General features: G+C 37.8%; 1 protein-coding gene across 11 annotated transcripts in view; it reads right to left on the bottom strand.

Moving 5' to 3' along the window:
- LOC140650543 (tyrosine-protein kinase Fer-like) overlaps positions 1 to 20,809 on the bottom strand; it is a 213,971-nt gene that overhangs the window by 51,880 nt on the left and 141,282 nt on the right. For 6 of the 11 annotated variants that reach the window (XM_072858970.1, XM_072858971.1, XM_072858973.1 and 3 more), the window contains 2 exons: positions 19,676 to 19,770; positions 4,243 to 4,366 (listed from right to left, as the gene is read on the bottom strand). In XM_072858970.1, the coding sequence (XP_072715071.1) occupies positions 4,243 to 4,366; positions 19,676 to 19,770 (219 nt within the window). Of the gene's footprint in view, positions 1 to 4,242; positions 4,367 to 18,367; positions 18,451 to 19,675; positions 19,771 to 20,809 lie in introns of those variants that run through there. The other 5 variants (XR_012042062.1, XR_012042060.1, XR_012042063.1 and 2 more) reach the window with 2 other exon arrangements.

Genomic DNA, 20,809 nt, shown 5'->3' on the forward strand with positions numbered 1-20,809 from the left:
GAGTTTCCATCACTTGCTTTTTTTCTTTCACTTATTAAACTGTCTTTATTGACCCATGAGATTATCACTGATAATGATAACTGACATTATCATCACATCTCTATGCTAATTTTGTGTTTCTAATTAAGAGAAAAAAATGGAACCATCTAAACAATAGCATGTTTTAAAAATGAAAAGCAAGAAACAATTTGTCAAACTCTAATTAAATGGAGATGAAATAACTGCATACTTTTGTATATCTTCAACCACTCCTTTTATTTCTTTTAATAACATCTATTCATGCAGCTTTCCTTATTTAAGCCCACTGATTTCTGCTCTTTAATCAGCACAGAGAGAGCAAAAACCTAGTGATTTCTGGAATCTAGATGAGATGAAAATGCAGATCAAAGAATCATTCATGTGCATTAAGCATTCTAAGCCTGACAAATTTAAACTTTATATCTGCACCTACTAAAACACCATAGCACACATGAAAATAGAAAACAGAGAGCAGATTAGTTGTTGCACTGCCTCAACTGCTGAAAGACTAAGCAAAAGCATGACTGAATTGGCAATTCAAAAAAGCCAGTTCAAATTTAAATATAACTTTTAAATATTAAAACGAACTATAGCCAGTGCACTATAACTAAAAAGTAGCATTAAAATAATTTTAATAAGGTGCTGAGAAGTCTTTAGTTTCACATTAACAGCAAATCAAATGCACATGCTACTATAAATAAGTCACCTAAATTACTAAAAAAACCCAAAAAAACCCAAAAAACCCCCCATACACCAGGGTTCCAAACAAATCTTTAAAACAACAAATAGGAGTACTGCATAGCATAGTAGCAAAGCAATTTCTTTTTTATTGCAACCTATACAATAGAAACCATTTCTAATTAAGTATTATTTAAGATCAATTTTTCTTGGCCAAAAAAGTAATCAAAGCCTTTTGACTTTTAATAAAAAAAAAATAAAATCTGCTGCTTAGTCTATTTTGTCTCTATTTAATTTTCTTACCTTTTTTGTTTTCTCTAAAAGAACTACTTTTAATTGATGAATTTTCTGATAAGCAAGTGTTTGTTGTTCTTTTAAATTTTTTTTCTTTTTTTCATAATGCTGAATCTTCTTCCTACTATAAATTTAGTTGTTCCATTCTAATCTACATGGTCTCAACATTAAATTTATACATGACTAGATTGCATCCTTGTTTTACCTGACCCATAAAGGAGGGAACAAGGGCTCCCATATTCCTTGTACAAACCATACAGTCACACATTTGCACCTTCAGTGCTCAAGTAAGGAGGGGCTGAAACTCTAATGAGGTTGAGTCCTGTACACCTAAGAGCTTTCTTACAAAGCACTAGAGAGTTTGACTTTTCCCTGGTAGCCTGTCACTCTCTTATTTAATATATTTGCAGCATAGGACCAGTGCTGCACCCGGTAGTGTGCAATAGGTTCAAAGTACCCAGCAAGTAAACATTCTGTGCTTCTGTGGCAGACATATCCAAGGTTTCTAGACAACAGGATCTCCAACCATTCCCCAGGGTGCCCAGAAATCCTGGGCAAATGTTCAAGCTCCTCAACATTTCAAACAGAGAACATACCTAGAAAATTTTTATGTATGCTAATCCTAATAAAATGCAATTTAGTCTTTGGTAAAACATATTTTAAAATTTCATGAGCTACTTTCTTAGAGTGAGCGTTTGCCAATTAACCTGTTAGTAACTCAAAAAAGCCCCAATAATTATGTAGTGCCTGTAGTATTACTACTAAAAATCACTAAACTTGGTTGTTTGTCATCCTGATTCAAATTTTTTCATTATATTTTCCTATCAAATTCAGAACAATTAGTTCATAAATATAAGCATACACTATGTCCAATAGAAGTCTGAAAAATCTTAAAGATCCCAGAAAATAAGATTGTTAAAATAATACTGGAAATGCATATTTTGATTTATTAACCTGTGTGTTTCATAAAAGTAAGCAGTGTTCCTGAAGATATTATTTGACTACTTGGTTGTGTTTTGAAATGGCAACTTTCTTCAGGATATGTTTATTAAAAATTTTTTTTCTGCCTTTAAGGAAAGTGGCAGCTCTCTATGATAAACTTCTGTGATAATCTGTGATAATAATAAACAATTTTTGTGATTCTGAAAGTTAAAAGGTAAACAGAAGGGAAAGACCTTTTCCCCCCCCATGTGTACCACAGTATGTGTAACCTAGGCTGTACGCACTGGCAAAGTCTATGGTACTAAGAAAACAGAAAATTAGATTACAGTTCTATTTCCTGGTTTTAGACCTACATGACATATTTGCATTCAGCTTTCTAAAGTTATCATAATGAAACCCTCATACGGTAAGGCATTGCTACATACATGTTCTCTCTGAAATATATTCTTTGAATCACAAATTATTATCTTTTCAAATATACCTTAAAAACAAACAACCAACAACAAAAAACCTTATGAAGACAGAAGTTAGGGGGAAATAGCAATTAAAAAAGGATATTAACCATTATCATAAGTTCTTTTAGCAAAATCACTATACAGTTCATCCACAAACCATCATGGATATAATAAAGGTATTTGAAAGGTAGCACTTGATGTAATGAGTAGTAATGTAAACAAGTCTTTAAAGTTTACTCTAAATAGCAGAAAAATATCTGTTCCTATTCAATGCTAACTGTCAGTGTCTCTCACAGGTATGTTGAGGCCATACTCTCATCTATAGTAAGTAGAACAGTACTAATTAAGGCAGACGAGCAACAAAATGCTTTTTATAGAGTCTAAAGGGGAGGGGGATGGGAAATAGCACTTCTCAAAAAATAATTGTGTCTAAAACTTTATATTTTGCAGGTGTCACATTACCATTTAATGAATAAATACAGTAATCTTTTTCAGTAGTCATAATTACCAAGTAAGACATTACACGATACACTTCCAGTAGTTTAGTTGTTTAGTTAGTTAGTTATTTCTTTTCCCCTTGATTTTATTTTCTAAGAACACATGAGATCTAAATAGGCCCTTCTCATCAAACATTGATCCAACAGTTAAAGAAATGAGTAAATACTACAACATTTATGAGGATAGTGAAAATCACTAATGCTATTAATTGCTTTGATTTGTATGCCATTATTTTCTTAACAAATAGAGTCAGGCTAAAATGCATTCTACCATGACAGAATGCTGGGACTTTAATTATATTTTTTCCCCATGTTGCTTACAATACTTTTCTGGGATTTCCCATAAGGAATATTCTACAGCTTTACACAGCAAGTATGGGGGTTTTGCTTCAGTCTTACTTATATATTATGATCTGGCAGAAGTGTTTCAATTAATTTGTTCTTCAGAATAATTTATAAACAGCATAAGATAACTATTTTATTTAAGTATCCTTAAATCAAGTCAAACACAAAAAACCTAGTAAAAACATATAAATGATACTTACAATAATACTATAATATTTTATAAATAGGTTTTAAACTTATTCTTGTTGGAAGAATATGTTTAAAGATAAATCTACTTCTTGACCGGCAGCATGTAGAACAATTCATTTTTATAAAAACCTAAGAGAAATGCTGTTCAGCTCTCATTAGAACTATGTTAAGTATGAAATGGGCTGATTTTGTAAGTTAAGTGGCCCAGAGTTTAGCTACAAATGTTCGAAAAAGCAAACTGGAAACCATCAGTATTATAAATTAAAATATTATTTTATAATTTCCTCTGGAAAGGGAATTATCATCATGTTTCTGTCTCATATTTCAGCCATATGATTATTAGTAGCAGGGTTATATACTGTGATATTTTGAGATAATTTTAATTTTTTTTTTTATTTTTGAAAGAACAATTTACATTCCCTTTGATACACACGGAGTTAAGCACCTCCAGAACAGAGTCTGTCTGGAGAAGAAACAACAAAAAGGAAATAAGGTACCCCAAAAGCATACGGCCTGATCATCTTCAATATTGCAAAGAAAGCAGTCAAGACAATTAATAATGTTTTAATATACAGAACTCCAGCTTCTCTCCCTTGATCATCTGAGATATCAGTGGATTTCCCTGAAACACAGTGCAAAAATACCTGAACTTCTGTATTGGCTATGCAAGTATCTTAAAATTTCAAGGAGGACTTAAGATGCATAGATTGCAATGATTCATTAACACTAAAATTCATTGTCATTATTAAACACCACTATACATTTAACCTGCTAACAGTTCAAGTGACCAAAATTACAATACTGAAAATAAATATCTTCCTTACCTGTGTATACAGTTTTTAGATTCAAGATATGCCATACCAGAAGCAGCATCTAATGAAAATTTCACTAACTGTTTGGTTTTTAGCTCATCCTTCTTTTTTCTTAAAAAGGAGAGGAAATCTCCTCCTAGAGAAACAGACAGACAGACAATGAGACAAGAGAGAGAAATGTCAGTATTGTATCTATTATTAGGGACGCAAGACCGAACAAAATGCAGCTATCAGCTATTCTCCTCAACCCATCAGTCTGAAGTGAGTTTAAAAAAAAGGAAGGAATGCACTATCACCAGATGTAGTTTCCTTAAGCTCCCTTAAATATTAAGTGCTTAAAAGTGAAAACTGCACAAAGCATGACAGAAGTTAAGCAAAACCTGTGTTTTTGTTATATCAAAAATCTTCACTAGTATACATTAAATACAAATTTATATGAAAAGTATTGACAAAAACAACTGATAATTTGTGATAAATATAGTTCTCTAATTACAGATTGGTTGCTGGAAGGGTCTATTAAAATTGTGAATAAAGCAATTAGTTTCTACTTGTAGGTTTAGATACATTAAAGTAATTGATTTGTAGTGGTGTTTCTCAAACTCTACACTGAAGCCTTTGGAAGAATTAAAAAGTGTTTTACTACTTGGGCAATATTAACTGCCTATTTCATGCTGGCAATTAAAGGCAAACAATTATTACTGGGACTTCAGAGCCTTCTGCCTTGGAGGAACTAAGTTGCTACCATCTTGTCTGAGGAGGGGAAGGTGTCAGCATGAAGGATTCCTAAAAGGGAATCTGTATTTGCAAAAGAGTTTCAGAAAAGGTGATTTAAGACAAAGATAAACATGGGAGACATTATATAAACACTGCAATGCCAAAAAATCACAGTATAACTTTCCATGTCACAATAATTACTTGCTAATTTATAGCCAGCCATTGCTCCAGTCTTTGTTTCTTTTCACTTTGCACTGAACTGACTACAGCAATTCTCTCTCACAAGTAATACTCTATGATGCAATCTGAGAGGTTATTGACCCAGTCTGGTAACTGACAAAAAGCAGATATAGTTAGAGAGAAGGAAGATGACCACTCCATTGAAATAGGTGTCATTTCTTCCACATGTAAACAGAATTATTCTGATTACAGCAGACAGTTAAAAATCATTTTTAAGCAATCCCTTCGCCACACACACACAAGCAATATTACATTCAGAGCTGACTAAAATTATAGTTTATATACTGAGCACTCACTGCTCAGTACATAGGAATCATCTTTTAATAAGTATGATTATACGTCTATATGAATGTGAAATTCTTCCAGAGTTGACAAATTGTGGCATTGCTTGTATGGGAACAGTAAAACAAGGCAGCTTACAAAAAAAACCCTGTAAGGTCATCCTAAAAAAACAACTAACCAGAATCAACCAGTTTTCAATATTGAAAATCACATCACATAAGTGCATTAATCATATGCTGGAGGATGCCTGAATTTTGGTCCCATGAGACAGGGACATCTCAGGGCCCTGGCAGAACCAGGCTCCAGGCCATCAGAGCAATAACTGCCTTGCAAGCCTTGCCTTGCAAGGACTTTTAATTGAAAAATTGTATGTAATCTTATAAATTCCTTCCTAATATGCTTAAGCAAGCAGATGAAGATCCTAATTTTCATCAGCTCATTTTTGCACAGGATGGGAAGGTTCTCATTTTCTTATATTACAGTGTCAAATTGGCAGAGTATGAGTCTGTAACTTCCCAATACAAACATACCATCAGAAGGTGATTTAGACTTGCTAATTTAACTTCAGTGCTTGACATGCACTGCATGAATTTCTAGAGTTTTGGGCAGAAATAGCACAGTATACCTCAGTTGTATATAGTATATTTTATGTTTATCATCAAAACAGTTTAGCAATTCTAATGTCTCAGAATCACAATAGGGAAAAAAGTCACCATGGACATGTTTTTGTTAGTAGTTCTGTTTACTGGTATTTGTTACTGAATAAAGGTCATGAAGATGTCTTTTAGATACTCTGTTCAACCTTGATTTGAAAGCACTGTTAGTTACAGATGAAATTTAAAAAAAGTTATTTCTATCACATACTGTACAAAATATATTATGTAATTTCAGGTTAAATCTGATTATCCTCGTCACTGTAACACAAATATAAGCTTAACTGTCTGTCCTTTAACAAAATTACTCTTACTAGCAAATTCTGACTTTTACAGTCTATTGTGGCCAATGTTTCATCTATTCATCTTCACAAGAAACTACCCACAGGAATATATTCAAAACTAAAATAAGAGGATTTCACTACAAGCCCTTCAGTATAGAACTCTAGCTACATTATTATCTTTATATGCTTCTTAAAACAAGTTTTACTATAAAAGCAGTAATTCACTATTTGCAGCATATAGTGTCAAAACATAATCTCAGATTTCATAGCTGTTAATAAAAATTAAATAAACAGACCAATTAGACTATGAAACAACTGAAACAAAACTAGATGATTTCATAATAGAAAGTAGTGCTTTCTCTTACATATGGAATTTCCATTGTATTCTAAATTGCTACCTGTTATTCCAGTTAATGGCACACAACACTACTAGAAAATGAAACCTGCTCCAACAGCTATAAGTGCTACAGAAATAATTAGACTATTATACCATCACTACAAGCAGAAATCAACTAGCAGTTTGGGGTTTACAAAAGGATAAATAACAGGACTGGAGTGTCTGCCTAATACAATAGGATTATTTTATTAAGTAGATAAAGTATAGCACACAAGCAGGAAGCTCCATGAGAGCGGCCTGCTATAATTGGATTCATCCAAAAACAGCCTTTAATGTATTTCACTGTGAATGTGAAATATTTCTCTTTATATACAGAAATTTTAAGAGAGCAAAAATACCACGTCAGCATCTCCTTGTCATGCCCATACTTTATAGCATAAAGTTTATGCTATATTTTATGTAATATTTTTTGGCAATATAACAGTTCACTTAATGTGGAAAGCAAAAAGAATCTACTGTTTTCCAAGAGCAAAAACCTTTCTATGATGTATGATAACACAACAAAAAACAGGAAACAGCAATGAAATATGCTAAATCAGTTTACAAAATATTTAATTATGGTAATCTCTAACTTAAGGCATTTATGATCAACTGTAAATATGTACTTCCATGTTCTCTTGAGCTGGTGCCTAAAATGGTACCTATCCACTTGTTCTAGACAGTCTTGGCATTGTTCTAATACCCATATTTATACTGAACATAATTAAAATATAGTTATGAAATTATGATGGGAAATATATTTTTATATTCAAATATATATATATATATAAATAAAAAAGTGGGAGAATTTCCTTTTTTAAATAACAACCATATTAAGCAGAAATTTGTTTAAAGAGTCCACTTCATTCCTCTTACAGACGGTAATCACCTGGACTCAGCATGCTTCTGGCAGTACCACTGAATGGTCACTTAACACAGATGAGCTCCATGATTCAATATTCATACCTGTTTTATAAGCTTTAATAATAATAATAAAATGATTTTTATATGCACTTCTAAGAATTTATAAATTTGAGGATTCATACAGACTGTCTGAAATTCACATTTTCTTTATTACCCTGTACCTTAAAACATTATGCATTATCAACAGAATACACCCAAACACAGCTACTTAAAACTATGAATTTTAAATATTAAAAATGCATCTGTAGCAATTCTAGAAAATACTTTTTTAAAAAAGTAAGCAGCTATTTAGCAAACTATAAAAATTTAAGGCTTTAGAAATGCTGAAGTCACTTCCCTCAACATAGTTCATTTTCACTTTTCAAGTAATGGATCATTTGTGTGTAATGCAGTACTTTCACCAATTTTTTTTTTTTTTTAACATAAGTAAGTAGTAACAGAAACTGTAAATAAGCCCCAGTTTTTTCAGCTACCTACAGAGATAAATAATTGTATTACTGTTGCAAAACCCAGTTAAAACTTAACTTCTCCTGCTGAGCAAACCAAATAAAAGTTGCTATAATCATGTAAAGTTTTGCAATAGTAATATTAACATTAGTATTAATGAAGTATGAATGGAAATGCATACTTGTAAAAGCAAAAGATGGAAGAAGAGCTCAAGAGTTGAAAGAATGGCATGCACTGAGAGCCATGGACATGATTAGCAGCAATAAAACAGGTAAACACTGAGAAGATATTGCTTGCACCAGGAGCACAGTGCAGATAACTTGTTAGCAGAAAACTTGTGATGTGACCACAACACAGGTGACTCATCAGCACAAGATCTGCTCGCCAATAAAATTGATGACAATAAGGTTACAACACATTATATGTGCTGTTGCTCTTCCTGTTAACAGAAAGATGCACTGTAGCCATAGTATATTAAAAATGAGGAAAATATTGACAATGGTCAGCAAACTTGCCTAAGATTTAAGGTGGGTCAGATAAGCTAGAGTCTGAAGCCAATGATCCCACCACAGCAACTACTGACTCCCAAAGTGCATAAAGGCCTGTCCAAAAACCAGTCTGTCATCACTAGTTAAGAGGAACCCAGAAATCATAGCAAGAACTCAACAGCCAGCATCTTTTGTCTTCTGTGAATATGAGTGTGTATATACAACTTATTTAAGAAATTAATTAAAATGGCAATCACCTTCCCCTTTCATGAAGTCTTCCACTGAATTTTGTTACATTAATTCCTACAGTTGGACTATATTATTTAAAAAAAATTAGTAAAATCAATATCCTTGAAAGAGACTTTTGATAAGAAAGTAACGATGATCCATGTGAAACAGCACATACATGTAGAACAATTTTTTTTTAGTCTAAAGAAAAGCAATGAACATTTCTCTCTAAATGAAGACACAAATATTTTTATTTAAAAGTTGGTTTTAGGCAAAGCAAAAAGTAATAATATGAAGGAATACCAATAAATAAAACTAAAGAAACAACACTGCATACAAAAGTTCTTGCAGCTATCAAAATGCTTTGGCTAAATTTTTATGTTTGGTTGGTTTCATTCAAATTTCCAAAAGACTTTCTAGTTGTTTTGTCTGCTTGCTGATGGATGAAATAGACATTTATTTTTGTACAGTCTTGATAAAAAATATAGTTTTATTAAAGCCTAAAATATTTGAAAAGATGAAAATCAAATTCTATTCTCAAAAATTACAATAAAAGAAGACTGTATAGCAGGGCTTTGGTTTTGTTCCATCAGAAGGAGAAGCTCTGAGATGAAAGGAATTTTTAATCATCATCATCATCTGTTCCCCAACAGAGGAATCTGACCATTCTCCCTGTTCTTTTAATATCCTCACAGATAGAAATCATGCAGCAAATAGGAGGAAGGCAGAGCCACACATGAATGTATAAGAGTAAAGAAAGGGGAGGGGAGGAAGAAGAAATAGGGTCTGTTTGCATGTGGGAGGGTTACAAGAGGGTTTGGGAAGGAGAGATTGAAGTGGGACATATATGCAGAGAAGAAAGTCATGAGAGGGGTCTGACTCAGTGATATGGTGACTCTTTTAAACTCATAAACTCTTTTAAAAATATTCCAGTTGATTTTTTCTGTATTAAAATGTACTGTTTGGTTTTATGTATTGTTCGATATAAGGTTTTTTAATATGTAAGAAAGAAGTTTATCTTGTGATTGACAACTGGCATATTTTATTAGACAATCATAAAATATTTCTTTGTTAAAATATTTGTTATGATCTCTGAGTCGTCAGAAGAAATTGTCGTTAATCAATTTACTGGACTCTCTGTCAACTTGATACAAGAAAAATGTGTAGCTTAATCTTTAAAAACCCTAGAGTCTCTTACTCCTATGTTTTCAATCCAGTGGATAAAACTTTCCAAGTCCAGGTCATCATCAATGGTACCATCATGAAAACATGGTTAGAATAAATAGTTCTGTCTTCTCAGGCCTTCTCCTTTCTCAGTCAATTTAAGGCACTGTCTTTTTCATTAAATGTTGTCTGAGAAGCTAGAAGGACTAGAGTAACCTCATACCAACGAACTCTAAAAAAAGATGCCACAATCTGGTTAAAGAATGTTCCTCCCCTTTCCCCTTGTAGACATTTCTGCAAGGCCCACAGGACATTATTGAGAAGTGACCTAGCCCCTAACAACCCAGCCAAGGGAAGTGAGATAGGATGTATTTTTCCACACATGTATCTCCTTAAAGTAAAGAGAAGTTATAACACACACGCACAAATTAGATTAAGATACTTCCTTCGTTTTTTGATAGGTGATGGACAGGGAAATATATAACAAAGTCTTTCTCTATTGGAGTATTCTTTAATGGATTGACACTGAGTGGATGTATGAAGTTAGGCCAACATGGCCAACAGTAAATTTAGAAGAAACTGTAATGTAAGTAAATGATGGTTCTTTTTCATTAACATATATAATTTCTGATCGACCTTTTCATTTTGGTTATATATCTGCAACATGCTCTGCTACCTTATTTATTATTTTCAGTTACTCATTGCTATGTCAACTTTCTTGAATTTTCTTCATCAGTGTGATCCTTTCTTCAGGAAGCATGTCATTTATTATGTTCTGTTAACACACACAAAAAATAAGGGATCTATCTATAAAGGGTGATTGTCTTTGAAAACTTGTTTTATTTCTCTGCTATCTATGAGCAACATAAGGGCTGGTTTTTGTACTGGGACTGGCTGGGATGAAGTTAACTTTCCATATAGCGCTGTGCTTTGCACTTGTGGTTAGAATGGTGTTGATAATGCACCAATGTTTTGACTATTGCTGAGCAGTTCTTGCACAGCATCAAGGATGTCTCTCCATCCCACTTCTCCAAAGGCCTGCAGGCTGGGTGCGGACAAGAGCTTAGGAGAGGACAAGGGGTCCTGTAACAGCAGGAACAGTTGACCCGAACTGACGAAAGGGATATTCCATACTATATGACATCATGCTCAGCATTAAAAGCTAATAGAAAGGAGGAGGAGGAGGGGCATTCATTATTAAGATGTTTGTATTCCAAAGCACCTGCTACACTGACCTGGTTCCGGCTGGGACAGAGTTAATTTCCCTCCTAGTAGCTGGTATAGTGCTGTGCTCCAGCCTCCGCAAAAGACACTGCGGCTACTCCAACCCCTGCGACAGGCACTGCAGCTGAACCAGAGAACCAACCTGTGCCGGTATCAGTGGCCCCTATATGCAAGAAGAAATCTTGGAAGTGGAAGTCAGCTCGTTTAGAAAGGGATGAAGAAGATCTTCCTAAGACGAAGCAGGACGCAGACTATAAAACAGAGCCATCAGGAGAACAAGAGGAGGAAGAGGAAGAATTCCCCACTTCCCCCCAAGGAAGAACTCAGCGGGAGGGTTCCTCCTCTTCCTCGGAGGAAGAGGAAGAATTCATAAAGGAGACGGTAACCACCCAATTCCTATCCCTGCGTGAGCTGCGAGATATGCAAAAAGATTTCAGCCATTGTCCAGGCAAGCACATTGTCACCTGGCTGCTTCTATGATGGGATAACAGGGCCAGTAGCCTGGAATTAGAGGGTAAGGAAGCCAAGCAGCTGGGATCCCTTTCTAGGGAAGGGGGCATTGACAAAGCGATTGGAAAAGGGGCGCAACTCCTCAGCCTCTGGAGGTGACTCCTGTCAGCTATGAAGGAAAGATATCCCTTCAAGGAAGATGTTGTATATCGCCCCGGGAAATGGACCACCATGGAGAGAGGTATCCAGTACCTGAGGGAATTAGCCACGCTGGAGGTGTTTTATGGTAACCTGAACAATGAGCATGTATCCAAAGATCCAGATGAAGTCAAGTGCACACAACAAAGTGGCGGAAGTTTCTACGGAGTGCGCCAGCGTCACAGGCCAAGTCATTGGCAGAAATGACCTAGAAAGACAGAGAGGGACCAACGGTGGATGAATTGGCTGGTCAGCTCCGGCAATACGAAGAAAGTATCTCTTCCTTCCTCATCTTGGCTATGGAGAAACTGTCCCAGAAGGTCCAGCAACTCAAAGAGGATAGGTCCTGCTTTCCACCTGTACGGACCAGTATCTCAGCTATTAGGAGTCAGCGTTCCTCTGCTCAAGAGAGAGGATATAGAGGGTACACACCACGGGGCACTCTATGGTTTTACCTGCATGACCATGGAGAGGACATGAGGAAGTGGGATGGAATATCTACCTCGACCCTAGAGGCGCAGGTACATGAGTTGCAAGGAAAAACAATCACCAAAGGGGGTTCTTCCAGGAAAATTGCTGCTCCGGTTTCCAGTGGGCAGTTCCCCAGGCAGAGTAAAAGGGCTGATCTTACTCTTGATTTTAATGAAGGAGCTCCTGACTCATATATACAAGAAATGGGTAATGAATACTATGACCAGGACTAGGGGGGCCCTGCCTCCAGCCAGGTGGAGGAAAGGGACAACCGGGTTTACTGGACTGTGTGGATTTGACGGCCTGACAAATCAGACCCACAGGAGTATAAGGCTCTAGTAGACACCGGTGCACAGTGTACCCTAATGCCATCAAGCTATACAGGGGCAGAACCCATCTGTATTTCTGGAGTGACAGGGGGATCCCAACAGCTGACTGTATTGGAGGCGAAAGTGAGCCTAACTGTGAAGGAGTGGCAAAAGCACCCCATTATGACTGGCCCAGAGGCTCAGTGCATCCTTGGCCTAGACTACCTCAGGAGAGGGTATTTCAAGGACCCAAAAGGGTACCGGTGGGCTTTTGGTATAGCTGCCTTGGAGATGGAGGAAATTAAATAGCTGTCCACCTTGCCCAGTCTTCTGGAGGACCCTTCTGTTGTGGGGTTGCTGAGGGTCGAAGAACAACAGGTGCCAATTGCTACCACAACAGTGCACCGGAGGCAATATCGCACCAACCGAGACTCCCTGATTCCCATCCATAAACTGATTCGTTGACTGGAGAGCCAAGGAGTGATCAGCAAGACTCGTTCACCTTTTAACAGTCCTATATGGCCAGTGAGAAAGTCCAATGGAGAGTGGAGACTGACAGTAGACTATCGTGGCCTGAATGAAGTCACGCCGCCCCTGAGTGCTGCTGTGCCGGACATGCTGGAACTTCAATATGAACTGGAGTCAAAGGCAGCCAAGTGGTATGCTACAATTGATATTGCTAATGCGTTCTTCTCAATCCCTCTGGCAGCAGAGTGCAGGCCACAGTTTGCTTTCACCTGGAGGGGCGTTCAGTACACCTGGAATCGATTGCCCCAGGGGTGGAAACACAGCCCTACCATTTGTCATGGACTGATCCAGACGGCACTGGAACAGGGTGAAGCTCCAGAACATCTGCAATACATTGATGACATTATCATGTGGGGCAATACAGCAGAAGAAGTTTTTGAGAAAGGGAAGAAAATAGTCCAGATCCTCCTGAAAGCCAGTTTTGCCATAAAACAAAGTAAGGTCAAGGGACCTGCACAGGAGGTCCAGTTTTTAGGAATAAAATGGCAAGATGGACGTCATCAGATCCCAATGGATGTGATTAACAAAATAACAGCCATGTCTCCACCAACTAGCAAAAAGGAAACACAAGCTTTCTTAGGCGTTGTGGGTTTTTGGAGAAGGCATATTCCAAATTAAAGTCTGATCATAAGCCCTCTCTATCAAGGGACCCGGAAGAAGAACAATTTCAAATGGGGCCCTGAGCAACGACAAGCCTTTGAACAAATTAAACGGGAGATAGTTCATGCAGTAGCCCTTGGGCCAGTCCGGGCAGGGCAAGATGTAAAGAATGTGCTCTACACCGCAGCCAGGAAGAATGGCCCTACCTGGAGCCTCTGGCAGAAAGCACCAGGGGATACTCGAGGTTGACACCTAGGGTTTTGGAGTCAGGGATACAGAGGATCCAAGGCCCGCTATACTCCCACTGAAAAAGAGATATTGGCAGCATATGAAGGGGTTTGAGCTGCTTTGGAAGTGGTTGGTACTGAAGCACAGCTCCTCCTGGCACCCCGACTGCTGGTGCTGGCCTGGATGTTCAAAGGGATAATAATAAACTGCCAGAAAATGAGAAGCAATATCTTGGAAATAATTATGGACTGGCCAGAAGGCAAAGATTTCGGAATATCACCAGAGGAGGAGGAGACAACGCGTGCTGAGGAGGCCCCACTGTACAATAAACTACCAGAAAATGAGAAGCAATATGCCCTGTTCACTGATGGGTCCTGTCGTCTTGTGGGAAAGCATCGGAGATGGAAAGCTGCTGTATGGAGTCCTATACGATAAGTTGTAGAAACTGCTGAAGGAGAAGGAGAATCGAGCCAATTTGCAGAAGTAAAGGCCATCCAGCTGGCTTTAGACCTTGCTGAACGATAAAAGTGGCCAGTGCTCTGTCTCTGTACTGACTCATGGATGGTGGCAAATGCCCTGTGGGGGTGGTTGCAGCAATGGAAGCAGAGCAACTGGCAGCACAGAGGCAAACGCATCTGGGCTGCTGCATTGTGGCAAGATATTGCTGCCTGGGTAGAGAACCTGGCTGTAAAAGTACATCACGTAGATGCTCATGTACCCAAGAGTCAGGCCACTGAGGAACATCAAAACAACCAGCAGGTGGATCAGGCTGCTAAGATTGAAGTGGCTCAGGTGGATCTGGACTGGAACATAAGGGTGAATTATTCATAGCTTGGTGGGCCCATGACACCTCAGGCCATCAAGGAAGAGATGCAACATATAGATGGGCTCGTGATCGAGGGGTGGACTTGACCATGGACACTATTGCACAGGTTATCCATGAATGTGAAACATGCGCTGCAATTAAACAAGCCAAGCAGTTAAAGCCTCTGTGGTATGGAGGGCGATGGCTGAAATATCAATATGGGGAGGCCTGGCAGATCGATTATATCACGCTCCCACAAACCCGCCAAGGCAAGCGCCATGTGCTTACAATGGTGGAAGCAACCACCGGAAGCATGCCACCGCCCGGAACACTATCCTGGGCCTTGAAAAGCAAGTCCTATGGCGACATGGCACCCCAGAAAGAATTGAGTCAGACAACGGGACTCATTTCCAAAACAACCTCATAGACACCTGGGCCAAAGTTCATGGCATTGAGTGGGTATATCACATCCCCTGTCATGCACCAGCCTCCAGGAAGGTCAAAAGATACAATGGGCTGTTAAAGACTACACTGAGAGCAATGGGTGGTGGGACATTCAAACATTGGGATACACATTTAGCAAAGGCCACCTGGTTAGTCAACACTAGGGGATCTGCCAATCAAGCTGGCCCTGCCCAATCAAAACATTTACGCTCTGTCGAAGGAGAGAAGGTCCCTGTAGTGCACACAAAAAACATGCTGGGGAAGACAGTCTGGGTTACTCCTGCCTCGGGCAAAGGCAAGCCCATTCGTGGGATTGCTTTTGCTCAAGGACCCAGGTGCACTTGGTGGGTCATGCGAAAGGATGGGGAAGTCCTATGTGTACGTCAAGGGGATTTGATTTTGGGTGAGAATAGACAATGAAGTAAATGGTATGATGTTAATTGCTATATAATATTGTATGCTATAACTTCTATGGTTGCTAGATGCCATATCAATGGTATTACAGTAAGAATCACCCAGATTAATGAAGAATGAACTTTGATGAAACCAAGGAAAGTGCAGCAGTGATGGAACCAGAACTGGCTTCAGCATGCAACAATCCAACACCACACACCATCTCTCCTGCCCAGAAGGACTGTTATGACAGATGGAGCTCAAACTCATGGACTAAATGAACTCAACGGACATTTTAGAGGGATGGCCCATAGACCAAGGGAATGATAAAAGTGGTGGTGATTAACTGGAATGTATTAGAAAGGGTAGAACCTGGGCATGACGTAGATGGTATAGAATAAGGGGCGGATACTGTCCTGGTTTTGGCTGGGACAGAGATAATCTTCTTCCTAGTAGCTGGTATAGTGCTGTGTTTTGGATTTAGTTTGAGAATAATGTTGATAACACACTGATGTTTTAGTTGTTGCTAAGTAATGCTTACACTAGTCAAGGACTTTTCAGCTTCCCAAGCTCTGCCAGGTGCACAAGAAGCTGGGAGGAGGCACAGCCAAGACAGTTGATCCAAACTGGCCAAAGGGCTATTCCATACCGTATGACGTCATGCTCCGTATATAAACTGGGGGGAGTTGGCCGGGGAGCAGCAATCGCTGCTCGGGGACTGGCTGGGCGTCGGTCGGCAGGTGGTGACTAGCTGTATCACTTCTTTTTTGTGGGTTTTGTTTCTCTCTCTCTTGTTATTTTCCTTTTCATTCATTATTATTATTATTATTATTATTATATTTTATTTTATTTCATTCATTAAGCTGTTTTTATCTCAACCCATGAGTTTTCTTACTTTTACCCTTCCGATTCTCTCCCCTTCCCACTGCGGGGGGAGGGTGAGCAAGCGGCTGTGTGGTGCTTAGTTGCTGGCTGGGTTTAAACCATGACATACATGTACTGAGGCTCTGCTTCCCAGGAAGTTGCTGGACATAGCCTGCTGATGGGAAATAGAGAATAAATGTCCTTTGTTTTTGCTTTACTTCCCCACCCCCCCCTTCTTCCCATGGTCACCTTCACTCCTGACTCTTCTACCTCCTCCCCCACTGCGCCACTGAGGGGGGATAAGGGAATGGGGGTTGCGGTCAGTTCATAATACTTTGTCTCTGATGCTCCTTCCACCTCACAGTTTTCCCCTGCTCCAGCATGGGGTCCCTCCCATAGGCTACAGTCCTTCACGAACTGCTCCAACATGGGTCCTTTCCACGGGGTACAGTCCTTCAGGAACAGACTGCTCCAGCATGGGTCCCCCACAGGCCACAGCTCCTGTCAGGAGCCTGCTCCAGCATGGGCTCTCCACAGGATGCAGCTTCCTTCAGGGCATATCTACCTGGTCCAGTGTCGGGTCCTCCATGGGCTGCAGGGTGGATATCTGTGCCGATGTGGTACTCCATGGGCTGCAGGGGGACAACCTGCTTCACCATGGTTTTCTCCATGGGCTGCAGGGGAAATCTCAGCTCCAGCACCTGGAGCATCTCCTCTCCCTCCTTCTTCACTGTCCTTGGTGTCTGCAGGATTGTTTCTCTCACAGTTTTCCTCACTCCTATCTCTCAGTGCTGCTGCACAGCATTTTTACCCTGTCTGAAATATGTTATCATAGAAGCGCCACCGGCATCGCTGATTGGCTCAGCTTTGGGCAGTGGTGGTTCCATTTTGGAGCCAGTTGAAACTGGCTCTGTCCATCATGGGGGCAGCTCCTGATGGGAAGCCACCCCTGCATCCTCCCGCTAGCAAAATCTTGCCACATAAACCCAATACATTTTTGTATATAACAATGGATGCACAGATGCTTAAGTATGCATTTGCCACTGTCTCTATTGTTTTCACTGATGACTTTATCCAGATGCATATTCTTTAATTCCATTTACATTTGGGACAATGGAAAAAAAAACAAACAAAAAACATTTCCTCTGCAGAGAGAGTTAATGACAGAATCACTAATAGAGTAGCACTTCTCTACATAAAGTGCCAAGTTTCCAGAAAATTTTTTAACACCTGAACAAAGTAAGAATCTGAATTGAAATCTGAATCTGAAATGAAAAGCAGAATAAGCCACTACTGAAACACTGAAACCCACATCAAAGCAGTCTCAAAAAGACACAGTAAGCACGCAATGTACATGTATTTGGGAAATAAGAACTGTAGAAACCGTGCAATTAAACAGAAGATTAAAAAACTTAGCACAGGGAATTCCACACTGTATGGAGTCATTCTAATGTTTTCTCAGAGAAGAAACTGTCATTTATTAAACACAAACTTTCACAGCTCTACACTTACAAAATACAATTCTAACTTAAACCATGCCTTTTTTTTTATTAAAAAGAATGTCAGAGTTAATCTGCTTAAACACCTTCAGCTGTAAAGACATATAAGGCAAAGCACAGATAAAGAAGATACTGAGAAAGCTGAGTGGTGAGTGAAAGTCAAAAAGGCCACCAACATTTTATTCTTCAAAGGGCAGCATTAAATATCAAGTCAAAGCACTAATAATAATAATTTTAGATAATCTCATCCAAACTTGTCATTAGAGAACAGAAAACTAGTAATATCAGAGTCACTGCTTTTCTGAACTAAGTGTTTTGTCTTTCTTTCCTCTGCCAACTTCTTCAGAGTTAACATCCTTCTTTTCTAGCTGATTTGGCCAGTCTCACGGTGTGCTAGCCAAGTTTTAACTGTCCAAAGAACACAGAAAAGTGTGATGGTTCAAGCACAGTGTAACGTTACAGAGGACAGGCAAGCATGGAAGTTATCCAGAGGACTTATAGCCCAGAAAAACACGATAGAATTAAGAAGTTTCTTGCAAACCCAAAGTCAGGAGACAGAAAAATGTTTTGATGGATTTGGACTGCAAACTGGGCATGATAATCAGTGAAAGACTTCCACTAATTCCTTTTCTAATTGTATTAGTATGTTTCAACAAGTTGCCCTAGACTCTGAAAACCCTGAACCAGAACGATAAAGGTGTTAAAAGATGAGGTTTTATATTTATTAGCAGAGATGTCTAGAGAAACTGATTACCAGTGTATGTCTTAAAACCTGTCTCAGGACAATGCTGTTAGTTTCCATTTTAATGAAGTCAATCACATGTACTAATATAATAATCTAATATAATCTAATGGAATAAAGGCAGAAAATTCCAATAAGTCAAAGATTTCATCAATGCACTTCTACTAAAGCTAGTTAATACTCAGGAATTATAAACAGTCTAAATATTTACTATGTCTTCATGAATTAAATGGTTCTTAAAACAGCTTGCAGTATAATTTTTAAGACAAATCTAGCAATATATAAACCAAAGTGTTGCATATTAACCAATACCAGAGGCTACCAAACCTACACATTTTCCAGCTTCTGAGAGAATCAGAGCGATACAGTTGCCTGAATCTGGTATCATCCCATCAATTTGAAACTCTCTCCAGTCGTTGATGAATAATATGAACTGAAGATTAAAAAATAAATCAAGAGCACCGGATAAACTGAATAATTTATTTTCATAAAGAGAAAACCCATATGAAAGATAATCCACATTTGAGTTACTAAAATTGAAACACTACCCAGTCATTAAGTTTCTTTAAATACAAGTATAGCATTAACAATATAACCCTATTGTTAAAGGAAGTATTATTTAACATCTTTTCAGGAGAAAAATGAAGATATGGCAGAGAGACATTGTAGCAAATTCTGCTCTTGAATGGTTACAGAAAAACTCACAACAGATTTGAATAGGTCACTCCACTCCTAAGCTGGTATAACCTAAGATCTCCAAAGATTTGCAACACGGGTGACTTTTGAGATCAGTCATAAGAATGCAAATAAAGGCAAATAGAAAAAAAATATATTTTACACTATGGAAACAATGCTTATGAACATATGCTGTGAGAAAAGAAAAAAAAATACCTGAAACAAGTTCCATAACAATATAAATAGGTTGTCGTTGTGTGCAAATTCCTATGAGTTTTACAATATTAGGATGATCATACTGTTTGAGTATTCTGCAAAACATACAGTAAATTTATTTTATTAATAAACTTTATTGTATAAACTGATTAAGTATCATAGGAAAATATCTTTAACCCTTAATATTCTTTTAATGGAACATGTCATTACTGTTATAATTTTTAAAAAATCAATATAACAGATCAATCGTCATTGTGTTTGAATGAGGGCGCATCAACTCACTTATAAATCAAGACTGAATGCTATATTATTTTTATTATAATTCTACTATTTGTCTACATGACAAAAGAACTGAAAAATGGCCTGACAGATCTGTAGTTCCTCAAGAACCCTTGTAATTAAATAACATTTCAGTGGTGGACCAATAGCAGTTAGGTCAAAAAAGCCTGCACAGCACTTCCCTATACTTTCCTTCTGCACTGTTCAAATGCACACTCATTCCAATTTTACTTTAAGAGATTAATTTGTACAATAAGTTTTAAAAGAATATAAAGACAGCAATTTCAACTTTGGGAATTAAACAAAAACATTTATGTCTTCTTACACAATGCTTTAATAAGAACATTTGCAATCTAAACCAGCATGCTATAATTCACAAGTATAATGAAGAGCTAGGAAGAATTCTGGAGAGACATTACAACTTTTAAATGTTTCTTCTAGTATTTTCTAACTTAAACCACGTCTTCTTTTTCTCTTTTTCATAAGAGAAAGAGTAAAATACTAACCTACTTGGTACATACATACTTAGACACAGCATATTTATTTTTCTTTCATTATAAGACTGTTCTTCCAGTGGCAGGCTGCTTAGCAAATGAAGCATCTCTGCAGTAGCTGAGTTATGAGCCATTTAAAGATATTCAGTAGCTATAATGGCTGATATTAGTGATTTATATAATGTCTTATAGTTTTCCATACTGATCATACTAGTTTTTGGGTAAAAATGAAATTATATCAAGTTCCATAGCAAGAAGAGAGAAAGATAATTTAAACAACTTTAAAATTATCTCGATATACATCTCTACCCTGATGAAATTTATATACCCTGCAGCTATTTATATATCCATATAATCAGCC

The sequence above is a fragment of the Ciconia boyciana genome, chromosome 4 (assembly GCF_034638445.1).
Source record: "Ciconia boyciana chromosome 4, ASM3463844v1, whole genome shotgun sequence".
Lineage (NCBI taxonomy): Eukaryota > Metazoa > Chordata > Aves > Ciconiiformes > Ciconiidae > Ciconia > Ciconia boyciana.